We start from the raw sequence: 18,246 nt of genomic DNA, 5'->3' as shown, positions 1-18,246 counted from the left end.
AGAGGAGAGGAGAGGAGAGGAGAGGAGAGGAGAGGGGAGGGGTAGAGGAGAGGAGAAGAAGAGTGAAGGGGAGGTAGAGGAGAGGGGAAGGAGAAGGAGGAGGAGGGGAAAGAGGAGAGGAAGGGAGAGGAGAGGGAGAGGAAAAAGAGAAGGAGGGGGAGAGGAGAGGAGAGGCACAGAGCACAGAAACACACAAAAAAATATGATAAACAATCAGCAGTGACACACTCAACAATATTGTGATCCAACAAGATCGATAGTTTAAGAAAAAAGGTTTTAAGGGTTGAGAACCAGTTCATCAATGACGATGATGGGTTGTTGTTGTTTTTTTACCCTTTCAGGAATCAGTTCACTGCCCTTATTCAATGTGTGATTTTAATATCAGCACCCTAAACCTTAATGGAGCTAGGAGTGATTTTAAAAGAGACACTCTTTTTAAATGAATAGACATTAAGCATATCGACAGTATTCTAGTTCAAGAAACCCACAGCTGTCCCAACATAAAAAGTGAATGGAGGAGAGCTTTTAATGGGGAGGCCATTTTAAGCCATCAGTCCAGTCTAAGTGTGAGGGGGGGGGGGGGGGGGGGCTTTATTTGCTAGGAGGTTTCTACCTGTCTCTTTTACTGTTGATGAAATCATTCAAAGCAAAGTTAAAGCTGTTTTAGAAAATGTGAAACTTGTACTTTTAAATGTTTATGCTCCCACTAACCCACTGGAGAGAATAGCATTTTTAAACAAGTTAAGTGACTGTGGTAAATGCTGTTGAAGATGGTTTTATATTTTTAGGGAGGGGGGGGATAATTAACTGCATGGAAAATACTCGCCAAGACAGGAACCATCCTGAGCCACATCCAGCTTCAGCCCACATGCTTGGACGGCTGATAGAGAGTTGGGAGTTGGCCAATGTGTGGAGGACTTTTAACATGAAGGGAAGGCAGTACAGTTACAGTCACAGAAGGGGAATGAGTTTATCCTTAGCCACACTGGACCGCATTTAAATATTTTCAAGAGGTGTTTTATCAATCCTGTGGGTTTTAGTGATCATTGTCTTGTGTCTTGTCCTGTTTTTTATTAAGAACATTTGTGTAAAGAGTGCCTATTGGCATTTCAGCTGTTTTTACAGAAAACATGGGGCTACTTAATGCCCTCAAGTCAAAAAAGTCGGCTTTGACCAACCTGTTGGGCATCTCAGCCCAGGGCGCTCCGGTCAGGTTCAGGTTTATGATTGCTTCCCAGATGGATGCTCCCTCCTGTTTCTTCTTTGGACTAGAGAAGAACTTACAATCATTCACTCCTTATGTGGTGGCTGCTCCAAAATCTCAGACTCGTCTGAGATCTGGAATTACGCTGTTGGGTCTTATAAAAACCTCTATAGGAGTGAGTGATCAAGTAATCCAGATGTGCAAGAACACTTCTTCAGGGGTCTCTCTCAGGTCAGCGAGGACACAACACAGGGTTGGCAGCAGGGACAACCCTGCAAGAGCACCAAGCTGCCATCTTAAGGTTACAAAATGGCAGAGCGCCGGGGTTGGATGGCCTACTGGTTGAGTTTTACAAGGCTTTCCGGGAGATCATTGGTGGTGACTTGCTGGAGGACTCAGACCTCCCAACACACGTCCTGGTCCATGGAACGTCAGACAAAGAACACAAGTTGTGAGTGATCAAAACAAAAATGTCATTTAGAGGTAGGACACTAATTGTAAACAATCTCGTCTCTTCCACCCTGTGGCACAAGATTATGTATGCTGACCCTCTGGCTCCCCTCCGTCAGATTGAACGGGTTTTAGTTGGTTTTATATGGGACAAGCTACACTGGATTCTGCAAAGTGTTCTTTTTCTCCCTAAAGAAGAAGGGGGTCAGGGCTTCGTCCACTTAGCTAGCAGGATTGCTGCCTTTTGTTTGCAGTTCTTGCAGCGTTTACTAACTGGACCAAAGGACAGCCTGTGGAGACCATTGTCACACTGTATTCTGTGGCGTTTTAACGGGCTTGGTCAAGATTTTAGTTTGTTTTGAATGAACACATCAGAAATTAGTACATCTCCTCTGCTTTCTTTTAATAAAAGTGTTTTTAAGGTGTGGAACATGTTAGTTAAAGAAAGGAGGGGGCAGGCGGAATCAGAGTACTGGATCCAGCAGGAGCCGGTCCTGAACCAGAGAACTGACATGCCCTGGAGAAGGTACTTTGGCCTGGCTCCAGACTGCAGGCTTCAGTGGTGGGCGCTGTTTAAGCCTTCACTCTCTAAGAGACATGCTGACCTCCACTGGTGAGTCCTCCATAGCATCCTCCCAGTAAACTCATTTGTGTCAACCATTACCAAAATGGTGCCCTTTCTGTGACCACAGAGAGACAATCTTTCACTGTTTTTTATGAATGTCAGTGACTTTCACCATTGTTTTATTTCTACAAATTTTTTCAAGGTGTGGGGAATGTTTTAACAAGCAGTCTTTTCTTCTTAGTTTTAGATACACACGTCATCAGAAGCACAAGTGTCAGCTTTTAAACTTTGTTTTAGGGCAGGCCAAGATGGCAATGTATTAAAGCCATAGGAAGAAGGTAGAGGGTTTTATTGTTGAACCTGTCATCATGTGTAGTAATATGATCAAGTCCAGACTTCTCATTGATTTTAACTTTCACAAGGCAGCCGGAGATCTGGACTCTTTTGAGCAGGTCTGGTGTTTTAATTATGTCCTTCGTTTTTTAGCAGGTTACTCTTTGCAGCTTGGAGATGCGCTCATGTAGATTAGATAGATTATTTATTTATATGTATCTATTTATTCTGATTTATTCTTATTTTTAAAGATCTAAATTATATGGATGTTCCTTGTAAGAGCGGTGAATAAAGTTCTTTCAAATTCTCAAATTTTCTCTCTCCTCCTCTCCTGAAGAACTTCATATACAGTATTCTAATGAATTCTATTAAGCCCAATACCTTTTGCTTCTGCAGCTATCCTTATTCGCATCCCTCCTGTCTCCTCCCTCCCAGTTCACATCATTCCCTACACACCCAAATATTTCCCTCTGGCTCTTTCTACTCCCAGCATTCCTGCAGAACATCTTTTGTGGGAGAAGTACTGTATCCCTGCAAGTTTGCCCAGTAATTCACCATCAGCTGCTTCCTTCCCAACCCCAGAGACATCCTCCCATCTCCACCTATAAAGAAGGTACTGGTGTTGTCTTCAAAGCCCCACTGCGATCTCTCAGTGCCTGGGCTTGAATCACATCCAGGTTTTATTGAGTTCAATGCATGCACTCGTTTAGTGGTGCTCAGGTCCTCAGGAAATGCCATCAGAGACAGTAACTCCTATGGAAACTTAATTCCTTTGGAGCAGGCAGGACTATCCTCCGGACATTCTACTGTTCCTCTTCAATCACCCTATATATCAGAAACTGCTTGCAGAGCACTGTCAATGTCTGGACTGTCTCTCACACCAGTATATCTGTCTATACATACTGTCTGTCTATACACACTGTCTATCTATCTACCTTCCTGTCAAATTTGCTTCCTATTTTCCACCTTAATATTTTATGCACTGCATGATTTAAAAATGAAATGAAAAAGGGTGTCCAACCGCGTTGAGTATTGGAACCGCCAGATAGTGCTGTGGGCGTGTCCTCACTACCGGAAGTTGTCCGCGGAAACGCTCCTCACTCTTCTTTGTGGGGTCAAGATGGCGGCCTTGTGTAAACTTGTCCCCAGTCCGAGGAATGGATTTCGCCTAAACGTCACCAGGGCCTCCTCAATGCGCTTCTGTTCGGTGTCCAACGGACCCTCTGACACTGACCAGTCCGCCTTTAACAAACCCCAAACCGGCTTCGCAGTCGCATTCGAAGTGCAGTCGGAGATGCGGAGGGAGACGGAGAGCGCTGCGGGCGGCAGTGGCTCATCCTCAAGGGAGAATTTCGCCTCGCTGCTCCGCCGATCCCCGCTGATCCAGATGGGTCCGACTAAGGATAAAGTGGTCGTCGGGCGGATCTTCCGAGTGGTCGGGGATGACCTTTACATCGACTTTGGTGGGAAGTTTCACTGTGTGTGTCAGCGGTCACCTAATTGGGAGAAGTTGCAGCGAGGCAGTAAAGTCCGTCTGCGGCTGCAGGATCTGGAGCTCACCGCCCGCTTTCTGGGTGCCGACACGGACACCACCCTGCTGGAGGCCCAGGCCATCCTGCTCAGCCCACTGGACGGAAGAGATGGCCGGTGAACTAGAACCAAGTTTGCGCGAGGAGAGACCCAAGACCGGTGTGAAAACGTAATGATGTTATAAAGTAAAGACAATCGTCTTGTAAATGTGGATTCTACCGCAGAAAAAGGTTGTTTTCTGTCTGACCATCAGAGCTGAAATGTTTAACGTTTATTGTGAGTGCTTCATTAAAGCAATAAAAGTTATAAAACATCTGATGTTCATACTTTAGAAGAGTAGGAGGAAACTAGAGAAAACCTGCATGGATATCAGGAAAACATGGACTCAAACCTTCAACCATTGAATGACAGTATTTGCAGAGTTTTGTGATAAATCGTTATTTATTTTGTATTTGTATATGATGGATAATGATTATTTGGCTTCCTGTCATCCTTTTGGGGTGGTTAGAGTCTTCAGCCACACATGGTCACAAAAGGCCACTGATTTAAGAGAAGGACAGGAAGGATGAGTTTAACTATTTTCACACTTCTGGACGTTAATTCATTAGCAGAGTTGGCTGGTCACCCATGGTTACCAATGAGTCTCAGCTGCTGTATCTGTTAGGGACACTAACCCCAAAGATTGAAGGTCCATATTCATTCACATTAAGCCAAAAACACATGGATGTTTTAGGAAGGGCCTAGTTTGGGTGCTGGTGCTGGATCCAGACACCAGCCACTTCCTGCAGGTAACTCCAGCAGGCCCAAACAAGCGCTACCGTCTTTCTGTGATGCAGCTGAGGTCAACACATGTTCAACCACTGAAGAAGAGCAAATTGTAGAGAAACAAACAGATGCCATATGAATACCCAGCATGCTTTGGGTGCAGCCCACAGACAGAGCCAGCAGTGGGTGAGGATACATCCATGATGGAGCCCAAATACAAAGAACCCACCCTTATCTCTTCTCCTATAGTAAAAGAATCCTGTGGGAGGGGCTACATTCACTGCACTCATTGGGTGGCTTCACTGAACCCGAGCATTAGCTTCTCCAGCAGATGGTAGTGTGTGGACTCACGTTTTGCTACGACTCAGTTCAGTATGGTCCTGAGTTACTGGACTGAAATATCCATGTCCTGATGATGAAATTCAACAGCAGCATTTAGCTTAGTATAAATAGTGCAAAACTAACATGCATGACTTGAGAAACTCACGTCTCTAGACAGCTGAGCAAACGTGGACCTGATGGAGTCGTCAAATGTCTCTGACCAAAGATCTCCTGTGATCACGACAGCAACATAAACCTAAACTATGGCAGCAGTGAGCTCCCAAAACACATCTGGAGTTCATCCTGTCATTGATTTCTTCTCTTCAGCATTAAGAGGATTGACTGGAGTTCCTTCAGAAGTGAACAAGCCTCTTGGACAAGAGGTGAAACAGTCCAGTCGACCTCAAGTTCTCCAGCTGAAGAAAAGAGTTCCTGGACCTGTAAAAGTGAAGAACATCCATCCATACCCTGCCATGCTATCTGAAATGCTGCGTCTTTATTGAATAATTAACTCAAACAAGAAGGAAAGGCTGACATGTTTACCTCCTGGTCAAAGATGGCCTCCACCTCTTCGTCCATCTCACTCCATTAGAGTCACATCCTTAGAGGCTGATGGGCCTCCTCAGAGGATGAACCTCACATTTGTGATTGAAATACTCACCCAGTCTCAGCCTGCTTCTCTGTAAACACCCTAAGGAGGAAGTCGGCTTCCTTTGAAGGCTCAAAGGTCAACGGAACTATCAGGTACTCGCCTGGAGGGAGGCGGAATCAAATGCTGACCTCACGCAGGTAAGCGAATCCCTTCAGTGACTTTAGCCTGGTGGTATATTCTTTATTATAGGAACAGGAACTACTCGGCTTCTCGCGCTCTTAACCGGAACATACAAGGAGCTTTCGCTGCGCAACGTCACATCCTACAGGTGACATAAAGTTCATAAACATTGTATGACACCACAAAATACAGTACCGTAACCAATAGGGTAAGGGCGTCATCAAATAATAACACTCAACAGCATTGATAATGGCAGCAGGACAGCTGACTCAGCACTCTCTGTAGTACCAACAACTAGTCCAGATCCAGTTTCCCGGTGGCAGAAATCACCGTCAACATGGAAAAAATGCAATCAATTACGCGATCCAAACCAGCTATTATTCAATCAGACCTTTTGTAACTGATCAATAAACCAAAATGATCTTCTTCAAGGCTTCTTAAAACTATTTGCTTTTTACTGCTGAAGATGATCTCAGCTCAATGATAGGATGATGTCACCGCTGAGCTCTCTGATTGGCTCCCAGGACACTATTTCTGATGACACTAGTTAAAATCCCGTTAATCCCAGCGAAACCAGTAACGCTCACGACAGCCAGGCCAATCCAGCACTAGTTCTGCTCCTGAGCTGTGGAAAAATGTGGAACATGTGGTCTGTACTCTGCTGACACCCCCTGCAGCACATCACAAGAAACACTCTGACACCACTTTTTGGAGTGTTGGATACATTTATTGATTAGTGATGATTTTAGAAAGGAAGTCAGTGACATGGGATCCTGCAGGAAGTCCAAATGGGGTTTAAACCATGGAGAAGTTCACCCACTGCAGGAAGAAGAGAGAAGTTGTCACAAACCAAGGTAGTTTTCTATGTCAACTGGACTGGGTTTCTTCTCTTCTCTCCAGAAGGCGAAACGTCTTCAAGAGAAGAAACCCAGTCCAGTTGACATAGAAAACTACCCTGGATACAATGACCTGGATGATTGAGAATCTACAAAGACAAGTTGTCACCAAGTCCTTGAGAAGACCCAGAATGTTCCCTCTGGTCTTACCTGTTGGAAGTTCAGCTCTATCAAGCCGCTGTTCTGAACATCCAACTTCTTGAAAATTCCTGAAAATGGAAATTGATTTGAAGATCAAAGCTCTCCTGAAAGGTGCTGCTTTCAAGTTCCAACTGATTCAAAGAGGAATCTTGATTTTTGCTGAAGCTCTACAATTGTCTATAAAGTAATGGAAGCATTAGCTTGTTAGCTAGGAGCTGTTTTTGACTCACTGAACATCATCTCCAGCCTCATCAGACATCCCACAAAGTTGTCAAAGTCAATGGTCATGTTGGGATCAGAGTATCTGGCCACCAGCAGCTGATAGATGGTATTGTTGAGGGTGAAACCTTGGACAAGAACCATTGGCATTTGCATTATTGTGTTGATGCTAACACTTAACACTCCACTGTCAAGACGAACTGTGATGATGACATTGCAGGATCTGATGCTAACGATTCTAATAAACCTCAGATAGTAACATACCATCAGCATAGTGACGCAATCCAGAAAGCAGGAGGACACAGAAATCAACCATTAATATAAACCCAGAAGAAGGAGTATTTCAGCTAGCCACAGAAGCGAGCTTATCAGAGATCACTGTCAATACACTGCGCAAGAGCATTTTTTTTTCTGGGGTGGTGATGTCATCCACCATTGTCTTCTTAAAACATGCTGAAATTACAGATTTTAAAAAATAATTTTGATTGAACATAATCTGATCTGGATGAAGGACAACTGTCACAACAACAGGACTGTCACAACAACAGGACCATCACAGACAACCATCACAATGCTTTTACCAACCTGCATCTTTGAAGGCAACCCTCATTTCTGGTGTGCTCATCGTCCCTGAATTATCAATGTCGTTCTTCTTGTAGATGGACTGCAGACACAAAGGCAAACAATTCAGTCAGTCTTACTCAGTATGTTTCCATGCTCAGTTTAATCCAGCTATGCTCATAATTGGACTTTGGTGTCTGCTCTGAATTGGTTCCTTGTCCCAGTTTACAGGCAACGGATAAAGTTGGATAACTGAGGGGAACATGTCGTCCTCCCCAACACTAGGGGGGCACTAGGAGTCTTACAGCAGACTAATATATCCTCTTTCTAGTTGACCTATTACATCAGATAAACAAGTGGAGTCAGACAGTGGAGCAGCCCTTCCAACAACAGGATGAATAATCGCACAGCTTTGTTAATCTTTATTTAAAGTTTACCTCACTGATTGTACATGAGAAGACGTTGACATGCCCTCCTGGTCCTGGTGAGTTTGAGAGACAAGAATGTCGTATGCTAATGCCAGCTTTCTTAAAAGTTTTTGTTCCAGGGTCAGACACCAGTGTGGAGGTTTTGGACCATCGTTCTACTAGCTCATTATCTGGGGTCTTAGTCAGATACAAAGCTGTGATATCAGTTTACACACAATAAGTTGTCCAGTTACAGTCGGATTGAGGCAATAATTGGTTTTTGAAAATGTCATGTACAGGTAATAACAGACAGACACACTGACAGACAGTTAGGTCTCACTAGGTATCTCTGGATTTTCTTCCACAGGGTGGCAAACTCTCCCAGGCCCAGCTTTCCATTTCCACTGTCCTGCTGCTAAGTTAAAGAAATGTGAAACAAACCCATGTCAATGCCTTCCAATCCCCCCAAACCCTCCATCTTTTGCTGGCCTCCCGTTATTCCTACTCAGGGTTGTAGGGGAAAACTATGCCAGGAACCAGCAGGTGAGCGGCCAGAATGTTGCCATGAACATCAGTTCAGTCCAATCTGTGAAGATTCGCCATGAAACAATGAATAGTTCCTAAATGACACTGTCAGGATGTCCAGGACTTCAGTGCAAACTCTGAAGTTTAACTTCAGCAAGATAATTTTCTTCTCTCTGGTGGGACAAAGTTTAAACAACTTGATGGTGAAGGATACATCCATCAGGTTGACCATGACCCTGCAGGTCTCCATGCTGAAGCCATTGGTTTTGATGTCACTTCCTGTGGGGAGGACACAGGAAGTGTAAATGTGAACAGAGGAAAAACCTGAGCACCTGTATGGAAACGACACCTACGTTTGCCAACAATCTTGTTCATGATGGTTTGGAGCTCCACTGCAGAGATCTCCATGTCCTGAAAAAAAAAAGCACACACTTAAACCTGACCTCCATTGTGTCATCACCTGTAGACCACAAAACACAATTACAGACGTACGTTTCCTGCCAGTTTTGTGAAGAGACCTCTGAATCCTGCATCCACATCCTCATCTGATACTGTCTCCTGAACAGTTACCATGACAACAGACACATTAGCTGTGGCTCCTTTACTTTAGTGCCCCACAGACCTCCAAGAACTAACTCACATCATCCAAATCAGCGTTGATGGGGTCGTCACAAGGCCTGATGGGAAATCGCAAGGTTAGAAATACTCAGCCGTGTCCCAATACTGTTGCTCTTCCCTAAACAGGTCACCATTTCACTCACAGATACACACACTGCACAGGTCTCAAAAGCTCCATTGAAAACCAAGTAAACACGAACTGCCTCAGGAGAAACAGGAAAACAGGAGCACTGCTGAGACTCAGAGACCCACCAGTATCCCTAACATCAGAGTCTTACTGGGTGTCTGTCTGCTTCTCGGAGAACACTCGGATGCAGAAGTCTCCATTCTGGTGCGGCTCAAAGGTGGAAGGGACGATAAGGTACTCTCCAGGGGGGAGCTTGAAGCGAGAGCACACCTCCCGCAGATTGATGAAGGTTTCGGACCTGGCTGTCTGAGCGTGACTCAGGAAGAAGTTCTTGTCCAGGTGTACTTCACGCTGACCTTTGAACTGGAGGAAGGTCACAACACAGACTGTGTATTTCACACATTCACTAAACAACCCGCACTTGGTCTGTTCACAAATCAAAGATCCTGGTCACCAGCAAAGACAGTGGAAATTTAACTGGTCACACTTTGTCTACATTACAAAACAAAAGGAGACGATCAGGATTTGTTTATTGTTATCGTAAACAGGTTGACCCTGCTGAGTGCCACCCTTTGACCCTGCTGAGTGCCTCCCTTTACCTGTTCTGGAACCTAAAAAGAAGGAGGACAGGAGAAGGTTAGCTAGAGCATCAACTAGAGAATAGACTGGTTCTTCTGCATCTCCTCTCCAAACACCTCATAAATGGCGAATCCGATGGTGTGCATGTCCTCGCCTTGTTTTCTAAGCTTCCTGCGGTTCTTCTGAATCAAGCCAACCACAAAGCTGCATCCTTCTTCTCCATCATCTGGGTCATCATCCTCCTCCTGCAGGTTTATCACAAACTGAGGATTCATCCAGAAGGTGTCTGTCGATCAAACGTCAGAGTCAACTGACAGGGAAAGCAGCAGGTGTCTTCATGGGTAGTGACAGAACTTACAGGGGTGGTTCCTGCAGCCTCCGGCAGTGGAACCTTTTCTCCAGGTGCCATCAAATTTACTGACGCTCCAATGTTTGACAGAGTCGTCTAAAATGGTGTCAGGGGTCAGAGTGCACACTTCTATACGAGAATAATGGCGTAAGAAGTCGCTGAAGGACATCCTGTAGAGGCGGAACAAGAGGATCTCTCACTCTGAAGATACAAACAGAACCCAGCAGAACCGTAGGAAGGCTGCATTACCAGAACTCTCCGTCCTCGGCATTAGCATGTGGACAGTCCCCCTGCATGTAGTTCCACTCAGACGACCTGTGATAAAGAAGACACACTTACAGTCACATGACATCAAATGATGTATGGAGGAGGTTGCGCTTTATTAGAAGATGACTGTAAGGACACTTAAGCTTGTTGAGACTGACGTACCCGTCGCTCCACGCACCGGTCCACTCCACCTGACCCCACGGGTTCCTCATCCGCACTAGCTTCTCCTGACGGCCCCGGTAGTTCACCTGGAAGTACAAGATTGGATTTGCACATCGTTCCATCGGCATTCTGTGTTATGACCAAAGAAGTGACGTCACCTCCACAGCTCCTGTCAGGGAGTAGGCATGGCCTTTCACCAGTTTCTGACGGGTGACCGCCTCAGAGTCCGCCGCACTGGTGATCTGCACCAAAGCAACAGATTTCCGGAGATGTAAAACTTGCTATCAATCAAGAACTCAGACTACAGAGAACACTTTTTTGAATGAAACATTGTTTTTCTTTGACATGTAGCACAGTATTTCCAAAATAACTCCTCTGGGAGAACACAGGGGTTTTCCAGGTATGGTTGTGATGCTGAGTTCATAGCTCCACCGCAGTGATCAAATGTCTCACTGGGATCAGGACAAACCAGTAATCACCATCACTTTAAAACCATTTTAGCTCAATGTTAGCATGAACTTTAAGCAGCTTAAGTGTCTCATGAGTCTGACTTTTCATATTCACCCCTTCATTCATCTTGTGAAGTGGTGAAAAGCTTCACATTTTTAAAATAACACACATTACAGGTGTGCCAGAGGGACCAGTTTGTCAGAAATCCTGTTTCACCACTTTAAAAGCCTCACGTCGATAGAGCAGCCCAGTAGAGCTCCAGCCTCTAGGGCCTTCTTCACGATCTGGAACAGGTTGGAGGGAGGCTGGCGCAGGTCGTAGTTCTCAGCGATGCCTCCGGTGAAGTCTTCGAAACCTTCGGTGGTGGAGCCACCAGACAGAGCTTCGTAGCAGCCATTGACTCTGAGAGCAGAAGACACAGGCTGAAGGCCCACAAATGCATCCGGACATGGACACGTGTGACTGTTCTGCATTGGACATGTTGAAACAGGCTGCAGATGCTTCACGTGCTTCAACAGGTGTGACTGAAGACAACACACATCCACCGACTGACTGCTCTTACTTGGCATAGGCCTTCTCCAGAAGAGCACTCCAGAATTCTCGTCCTTCTGCAGAGTGGACAAACATCAGCTCATTGTCTTTGACTGGCAGACGGTCGTCGATCACCACGTCCACCCACTCGCCAAACTGCCAGAACTACAGACAGCAAGACAAAACACACACGCTCCACATTAAAGAATATTTTAATTGGCTTTACATCTGTGACTCCATCTGCCCCTGGATCTAAACATCACAGCTCCTCACTTGCATAGCCCCTAACATGTGTGAGCAAAACTGTTGATTAAGATGGTAAAGAACATTCAGTCATCATCATGGAGAACAAATTACAACATGTGGGCAGATGTTCTCTTCTTCTACTTGAAAAGGACTGTCAGGACAGAACAGTTCTTTGTTACCTGGAAGTGGAAGATGCCTGCGTAGTCATCACCGAAGCCCTGGTCACTGGGAACCACTCTGGCCATCACATACTCATTGAGAGTCAGTGAGGCGATGGCGGCCAGCAACCAGCAGTCACCTGAACATTTCAGTCAATCACACTGCAACGTTACAACCAGATCAAAGGCAGCGAAAAGAAAAACAGTGCCAAACAAAGTCTAGTCAGCACAACAGTTGCCTAGGGCCCCCGAGGTAGAAGGGGGCCCAAGGGACAGCTGACACTGTCACTATACATCAATGAGAAATTAACTGAACTGCTGTAGCCACTGTAAGGTCCATGTATCGGGAAACCCCCCAACACACACACAGGGCCCCTTAATAGCTTTCAGCTATCATTTCAAATGTATGCACTTTCATACAATTATTGGATTTTATACACAATAATGTGTTATAGGTGTTCTAAGTAGGGTTAGACATGGAAAGAAGCAGATGACCAAAGCAGAAACTCAGATCACATCTTTTGGAATCAGCCAAAGGAGGAGATAAGTTTGCTGGACAGGTTCTCATCCACACAGCAGCACATTAGCCAAACGGTTAGGATTCCAGTTTGAGCCACGGGGACCACTTCATTTTCTCTGCAGAATAGGCAGACTAAGATAGAAATAAGTGAACTTAGTATGTTATACAATTTTTGCACATTTGTATTTCAAAAGGATTTCTGGATTGAATCCTCATCCTGGTAGGAGTGCTTCTATTGGGCCCTCCAAGGTGTCTAGAAATGCTCCTAGTGCTTGTCATTATCATTTTAACCACCTTTGGCATCAGGTAAATGTTAAACTCAGTAGAACATAGAACTGGATCTGTAGCTGCTTATGCTAACATGCTACTAAAAATGATAATAATACTGGCGTCATGAGCTATCCATGCTATCCATGTCCATAGCTATCCATGAGACCTTTGAGGTGTTTCACTCCGAGACTGATTCCTACTATCAGCAGCTGAAGACTTCTGTGTGAGCGAGTTTGTGTTTGTCTTAATCTGTTTCACAAGCAGAGTTGCTTTGGGCTAAAAAAGGCATGAGACATTTATGAGTCATGACAACAAACTGTGGGTGTCCATGTTAGTGTGTGTGTGCGCGTGTGCTGGGTGTGTGTTTCCTTGGTGGTTGTTAAAAACAATAGAGCCCGCCTCAGCCAATCACAGACGAGCGTGATGGTGCCAGCAGAATATTTGTTTAGCATAAGTGCTGGACTCTATGTGGCGCCGACTTCACTGAGATGTCTCTGAGGACTAAATGATGAAACCTCTTTGAACCTGAATATTGACTGGATGTCTCAGCTGAACAGTCAAGCTTCATGGCAATGGTTTTGGTTCTGTATGAACTCAGAAAATTGTGGTTGGTTCAAGAGACACATGGATCCATATTTTTTCCACTTTGGATCTGATACCAAGAGTAGCAGGTCAGAAAAACACTGATCACCACACCTGCTCTCAGTCACTGATCACCACACCTGCCCTCACTCATCAATCAGCTCACCTACCAGTGTATATATTCTCCAGCCTCACACTCACTCAGTGCCAGATTGTTCTTCTGCTTTCATGCGAGACTTTCCAGCGTTGTTTCCCTGCCGGTTTACCCGTTACCGACCCTGCCTGTCTTCGTTCTGCCTGCCTTGCCTTGCCTGTTCCCCAGACAACCTACCTGCTTTCTGCCTCTGACTACGACTTCTTCCTCAGCGTCTCTGGTTCCTGTCTGCTCACCTGGTTTAGACTTCTCCGCCCGGCCCCGACTTCGCTGCTGCTCGTCCCACTCCCCGAGCCTGCAACCCATAGATTTTGTGCGGGCACAGAGCCTGAAGAACGGACTATTTCCTGTGTTTCCTTGTCTGCCTGAGTTCCTGTTTGCCCGTGTGTTAATAAAAGTCATTACTACGGTCCAGCTTTCCAGAGTGCTGCATTTGGGTCCAAACTGCACCCGTCACAGGATTTGAAAGTTCCAATCAGTGAATTACATCGTATCGGAACCCGATACTGGATCAGATTGGCCCATCCCTAGTTTGTTCAGGTTCTGTGGTCAGAATCGCCCAGGGATCAACATTGGGAACAACTAAAGGTGCACTTTGGGCCTTGCATGGTTTCAGAGCGATTGGAGTCAAAATGCGGTTGTTATTGTCAAAATCACACAGGCTGGGGACAGACTGTCCACCAAAACATAACAAACCATGTTCTAACCAATGACAAGTTGCTCTGTTCGTAACTTGCTCTGTATTTGTTTCAAACAAGATCACATAGTGCAACTTTAGCAGAAGATGGACGGACAGACAAACGTTTGAACATGATGAGTCACAGGTGTTAAAACTGCCATCCCATTGGACAGAAGAGCGTTACCTGTGTTGTCACGCTGCATTCAGGATAGCCTAAAGTACAAAACTTACCCAGAGCCCCCTGACAGATGTCGGTCCTGGTGGCTCCGCCCATGATGAACTCGGGGTTAGAGACCAGCTCCTGATGGATGAATGAACTCAGTGTTAAAAGAAAAGAAAGATCTAAATTTAAAAAAAAAAAAAAAAAAAAACCTGAAAAAACTAAACACTAAAATGCGTGTGTCAGAAAAAGCAGGAACATCCTGTTTAGACTTTGTAATGACTCATCTGTTGAGTATGTAGGATCTCTGACAGCGCTGGCCCAGTACTTCATGTATTTGACATACATGTAAACAGTATCACAGCTGAGCTGAACCGTGCGAGTGCGCACGGACAGAGATGATCCATCATAAACGAGTGCAGTACTCAAATGCAGTATTGTAGATACTCTGTTAAAAGCTACTGTAGTGCTGCATCAGTGTGGTATTTGTACTTCGTTGGGAGGGTAATTAACCCTAACCTAACCCTTACTAACCCTAACCCTTAATTACTCTAACCCTCCAAGAGTACTTCGATCACAGCTTACACAGAGTACTTCATCTAGATTTAAGCTGTTTTTGAGCACCACTGCGGGTACTGTACCAACCGCCCCACCCCCAAAAAACACCACCACACCCCACGGGCCCCGGCCCAGACCCAGAGCCGGACCCAAACCCGGTTACTCTTACCGCGGGTCTCTTCCAGGTAACTCCACGGACTTTGTATGAACTCCGGCCCAGCTCCTTGAAGCCCAGGGCCTCTGGGGCGGCGGGGAAGGCCGGGTCGCAGAACAGTTTCCTCGCAGACAGACACTCGGCACGCAGAGCCGCGAAGTTCTGATTCAGGTACGGAACCGCGTTGGCGTTGGTACCGAAGCCTGCTGCCAGGGCCCGCTTCTTGGCCAGAGTGGACGCCACACCTGACATGATGATGAAGTAAAAAGTATCCGGACAAGTTTGGAAAATTCACAACAGCCGACTTTTTCTCCGTTAAAACTCCAGAACAGACCTCCGCCCCAAAACCACATCCAGGGGCGTGGCCAATCGAAGACGACAGTCAGGAAGAAAAAAAAAGTGAGCAAACACGGAGACAGAGTTCGCTAAAGAGATCTAACCAACTGAACTTACACATATATTCAAAAACCCCAAACAACTCAGACGGTAGGGGGCTACAGGAGGAGCGGAGGGGTTTCTGTTCAAGCCCAAATGTCGGCAAAATTTAGAAGGTGTCCTGGTAGCAGGTGGACACCTTCAGAGCACTGCTACCCTTGAGCAAGATACCGACCCCCAAATGCTCACACAGGGCCCTGCGATGAGCACGTCTACCCTCCCCTCAACTGTATGCAGCTGGGATAGGCTGCAGTACCCCCAGGACCCTGAAAGGGTTAAAGAGGTCAAGGGAAAAAAACTTTCACGGATATTCAAAGAGACAAAAATATTTTACAACATTCAAATTTTATATTCAACTTTAGTTATACATCATCTGGTTAAGAAAACTGAGCAGTCAGTGAGGGGAGTGATACCTACAGACCGATATGGTGATCAGGTCTCTGTACCTCAGCAGCCTCGGCCTATAGTATCATATAGTATCACCAAGATGACGCTAAAGGTTAGCGGCTCCTGTTCTAACGACACGCATTAGCTTAGCTTGCACAATGACTAGCTACAGCCGCACCCTTGTTTCTTCCCAGTTGTTTTAAGATTAAGATTAAGATGTACTTTTTTCATCCCCGTGGGGAAATTGAATTGTAGTAGCAACCTATACAAAGTATAGAAACAGAATAAATAAATACAGATAAGATTAGAATGTTATAAGCATATATTCAGCATATATTATAAGCATATATATATATAATATATACATACTATATACATATTATAAGCATTATAAGCATATATACATAAATATAGAATAAAATAGAAATAAAATTACAACATAAGCATTACACAGTTATTGTTATTGGCTGGGTTAGGATGAGTTATACAGTCTGATGGCGGACGGCAGGAATGACTTCCTGTACCGTTCCTTAGAGCAGCGAGGCTGCAGGAGTCTGCTGCTGAAGCTGCTTCTCAGTTTGTCCACTGTGTTATGGAGGGGGTGGGAGGGATTGTCCATGATTGTCCGCAATTTCAGCACCATCTTGTCCCTCACCACCTCGTCTAAGTTAGCAAGTTTAAATCCAACAACAGACCCTGCCTTTTTAATGAGTTTGTTAAATCTGTTGGCATCCTTTGCTTTAATGCCTGCACCCCAGCACACTACAGCAAAGAAGATGGTGCTAGCCATGACAGACTGGTAGAACATGTGGAGCATCCTGCTGCAAACACTGAAGGACCTGAGTCTCCTGAGGAAATAGAGTCTGCTCATGGCCTTCTTGTAGACAGCATCAGTGTTTGCGGACCACTCCAGTTTATTGTCCAGCTGAACACCCAGGAACCTGTAAGATGAGACTATTTCCACATCCTTCCCACTAATGCAGACTGGGGAGGGAGGGGACTTGCTTTTTCTGAAATCCACCACCATCTCCTTCGTCTTGGTCACATTGAGCTGCAGAAGGTTCTCCCTGCTCCACCTGACAAAACTCTCCACAAGGTCCCTGTATTCATCCTCCTGTCCATTCTCCACACACCCGACTATGACTGTGTCATCCGAGTACTTCTGGAGATGACATGTCTCAGAGTGGTACTGGAAGTCAGCTGTGTAGGTGGTGAACAGAAAGGGGGGGAGCACAGTTCCTTGAGGAGCTCCTGTGTTGCTCATCAGGGGGTCGGACACACAGCTCCGCAGTCTCACAAACTGTGGCCGACCTGTCAGGTAGTCCTCGATCCAAGAAACAAGGGGAGCATCCATCTGCATGTTCTCCAACTTAGCCCTCAGCAGTCTTGGCTGGATGGTGTTGAAGGCAGAAGAGAAGTCGAAGAACATGACCCGCACTGTGGTGTTTAGTCTGTCCAAGGAGGACACTGCTACAGAGGAGTAAGCCCTCTGTAGCAGGTATATCACTGCGTCATCAACCCCCACCTTGGGCTGATAGGCAAACTGCAGAGGGTCCTGAAGGGGGCTCACCAGAGGTCTGAGGTGTGACAGCACCAGCCGCTCCATGACCTTCATAATGTGGGAGGTCAGTGCTATTGGCCTGTAGTCACTCAGTGCCACAGGATGGGTCTTCTTCGGCACCGGGACCAGGCAGGATGTCTTCCAAAGCACTGGGATCCTCTGAAGATGAAGGCTCTGGTTAAACAGGTGCTGCAGTATTCCACAGAGCTGCCTGGAGCAACTCTTCAGCACTCGTGGGCTGATGCCGTCCGGTCCGGCAGCCTTTCTCTGGTTGAGCCTCTCCAGCTCTCTCCTCACCTGGCCAGACGTGAAGGATAGTCCTGTCAGGGGGATGGGTGACATGTTGGAATCTATGTAGGGTGGGAGGGGGAAGAAGCTGGCAGAGATGTTAGGGGCTCTGAGAGGTGTGAAGGGGACCCATTGTTATCCAGAGGAATATTGGGACAGCTGGGGGAGGGGGAGCTAGAATCAAACCTGTTGAAAAACTGGTTCAACTCATTAGCTTGGTCCACGTTCCCATCAGCTGAGCGTATTCCTTTCTTCTGGAAGCCAGTGATTGTTCTCATCCCACTCCAAACATCGCTGGTCTGGTTCCTCTCCAGTCTCTCCT

The 18,246-nt window shown here is 45.9% G+C and overlaps 2 protein-coding genes and 1 long non-coding RNA gene across 4 annotated transcripts; 1 reads left to right on the top strand and 2 right to left on the bottom strand.

Annotated features, from left to right (window-relative positions):
- Positions 1-3,628: 3,628 nt before the first annotated feature.
- Positions 3,629-4,395, top strand: mrps28 (mitochondrial ribosomal protein S28). Its single transcript, XM_003972256.3, has one exon. It carries the CDS (start codon positions 3,673-3,675, stop codon positions 4,201-4,203), a length of 531 nt encoding a protein of 176 aa, XP_003972305.1. The 5' UTR covers positions 3,629-3,672; the 3' UTR covers positions 4,204-4,395.
- A 674-nt stretch (positions 4,396-5,069) lies between these two features.
- LOC115253349 (uncharacterized) lies at positions 5,070-5,828 on the bottom strand. The gene is made up of 3 exons (XR_003891674.1): positions 5,712-5,828; positions 5,335-5,606; positions 5,070-5,256 (listed from the first exon to the last, which is right to left on the bottom strand). It is a non-coding gene; the product is annotated as an uncharacterized lncRNA (long non-coding RNA).
- Positions 5,829-6,645: 817 nt separating this feature from the next.
- LOC101076595 (calpain-2 catalytic subunit-like) lies at positions 6,646-15,837 on the bottom strand. 2 transcript variants are annotated; one of them, XM_029850942.1, is made up of 21 exons: positions 15,269-15,837; positions 14,613-14,682; positions 12,198-12,316; positions 11,804-11,937; positions 11,475-11,643; positions 10,950-11,033; positions 10,792-10,877; positions 10,612-10,677; positions 10,372-10,532; positions 10,130-10,299; positions 10,034-10,045; positions 9,586-9,797; positions 9,330-9,366; positions 9,182-9,247; positions 9,043-9,100; positions 8,904-8,968; positions 8,505-8,573; positions 7,782-7,860; positions 7,208-7,324; positions 6,896-7,045; positions 6,646-6,811 (listed from the first exon to the last, which is right to left on the bottom strand). In XM_029850942.1, the coding sequence occupies exons 1-20, from the start codon at positions 15,503-15,505 to the stop codon at positions 6,942-6,944; spliced, it is 2,115 nt and encodes a 704-aa protein (XP_029706802.1). In that variant the 5' UTR covers positions 15,506-15,837; the 3' UTR covers positions 6,646-6,811; positions 6,896-6,941. The 2 variants fall into 2 exon arrangements, with proteins under 2 accessions (XP_029706802.1, XP_003972258.1); XM_003972209.3 differs by having other exon boundaries at positions 6,646-6,759; positions 6,987-7,045; positions 15,269-15,832.
- Between the last annotated feature and the right edge of the window lie 2,409 nt (positions 15,838-18,246).

The sequence above is a fragment of the Takifugu rubripes genome, chromosome 17 (genome assembly GCF_901000725.2).
Source record: "Takifugu rubripes chromosome 17, fTakRub1.2, whole genome shotgun sequence".
Classification (NCBI taxonomy): Eukaryota; Metazoa; Chordata; class Actinopteri; order Tetraodontiformes; family Tetraodontidae; genus Takifugu; species Takifugu rubripes.
This window is presented reverse-complemented; position numbering and strand designations above follow the sequence as displayed.

What these genes read in the sequence shown, in the direction of transcription:
- LOC101076595 (XM_029850942.1), bottom strand. Translation starts at nt 15,505, where the DNA reads ATGTCAGGTGTGGCGTCCACTCTGGCCAAGAAGCGGGCCCTGGCAGCA. An exon ending in GCCGAGGACGGAGAGTTCTG is followed by an intron (nt 10,533 to 10,611) that starts GTAATGCAGCCT and finishes CCGCCTCTACAG; the next exon opens with GATGTCCTTCAGCGACTTCT. An exon ending in AGGCTGCAGGAACCACCCCT is followed by an intron (nt 10,300 to 10,371) that starts GTAAGTTCTGTC and finishes TTTGATCGACAG; the next exon opens with ACACCTTCTGGATGAATCCT.
- mrps28 (XM_003972256.3), top strand. Translation starts at nt 3,673, where the DNA reads ATGGCGGCCTTGTGTAAACTTGTCCCCAGTCCGAGGAATGGATTTCGC.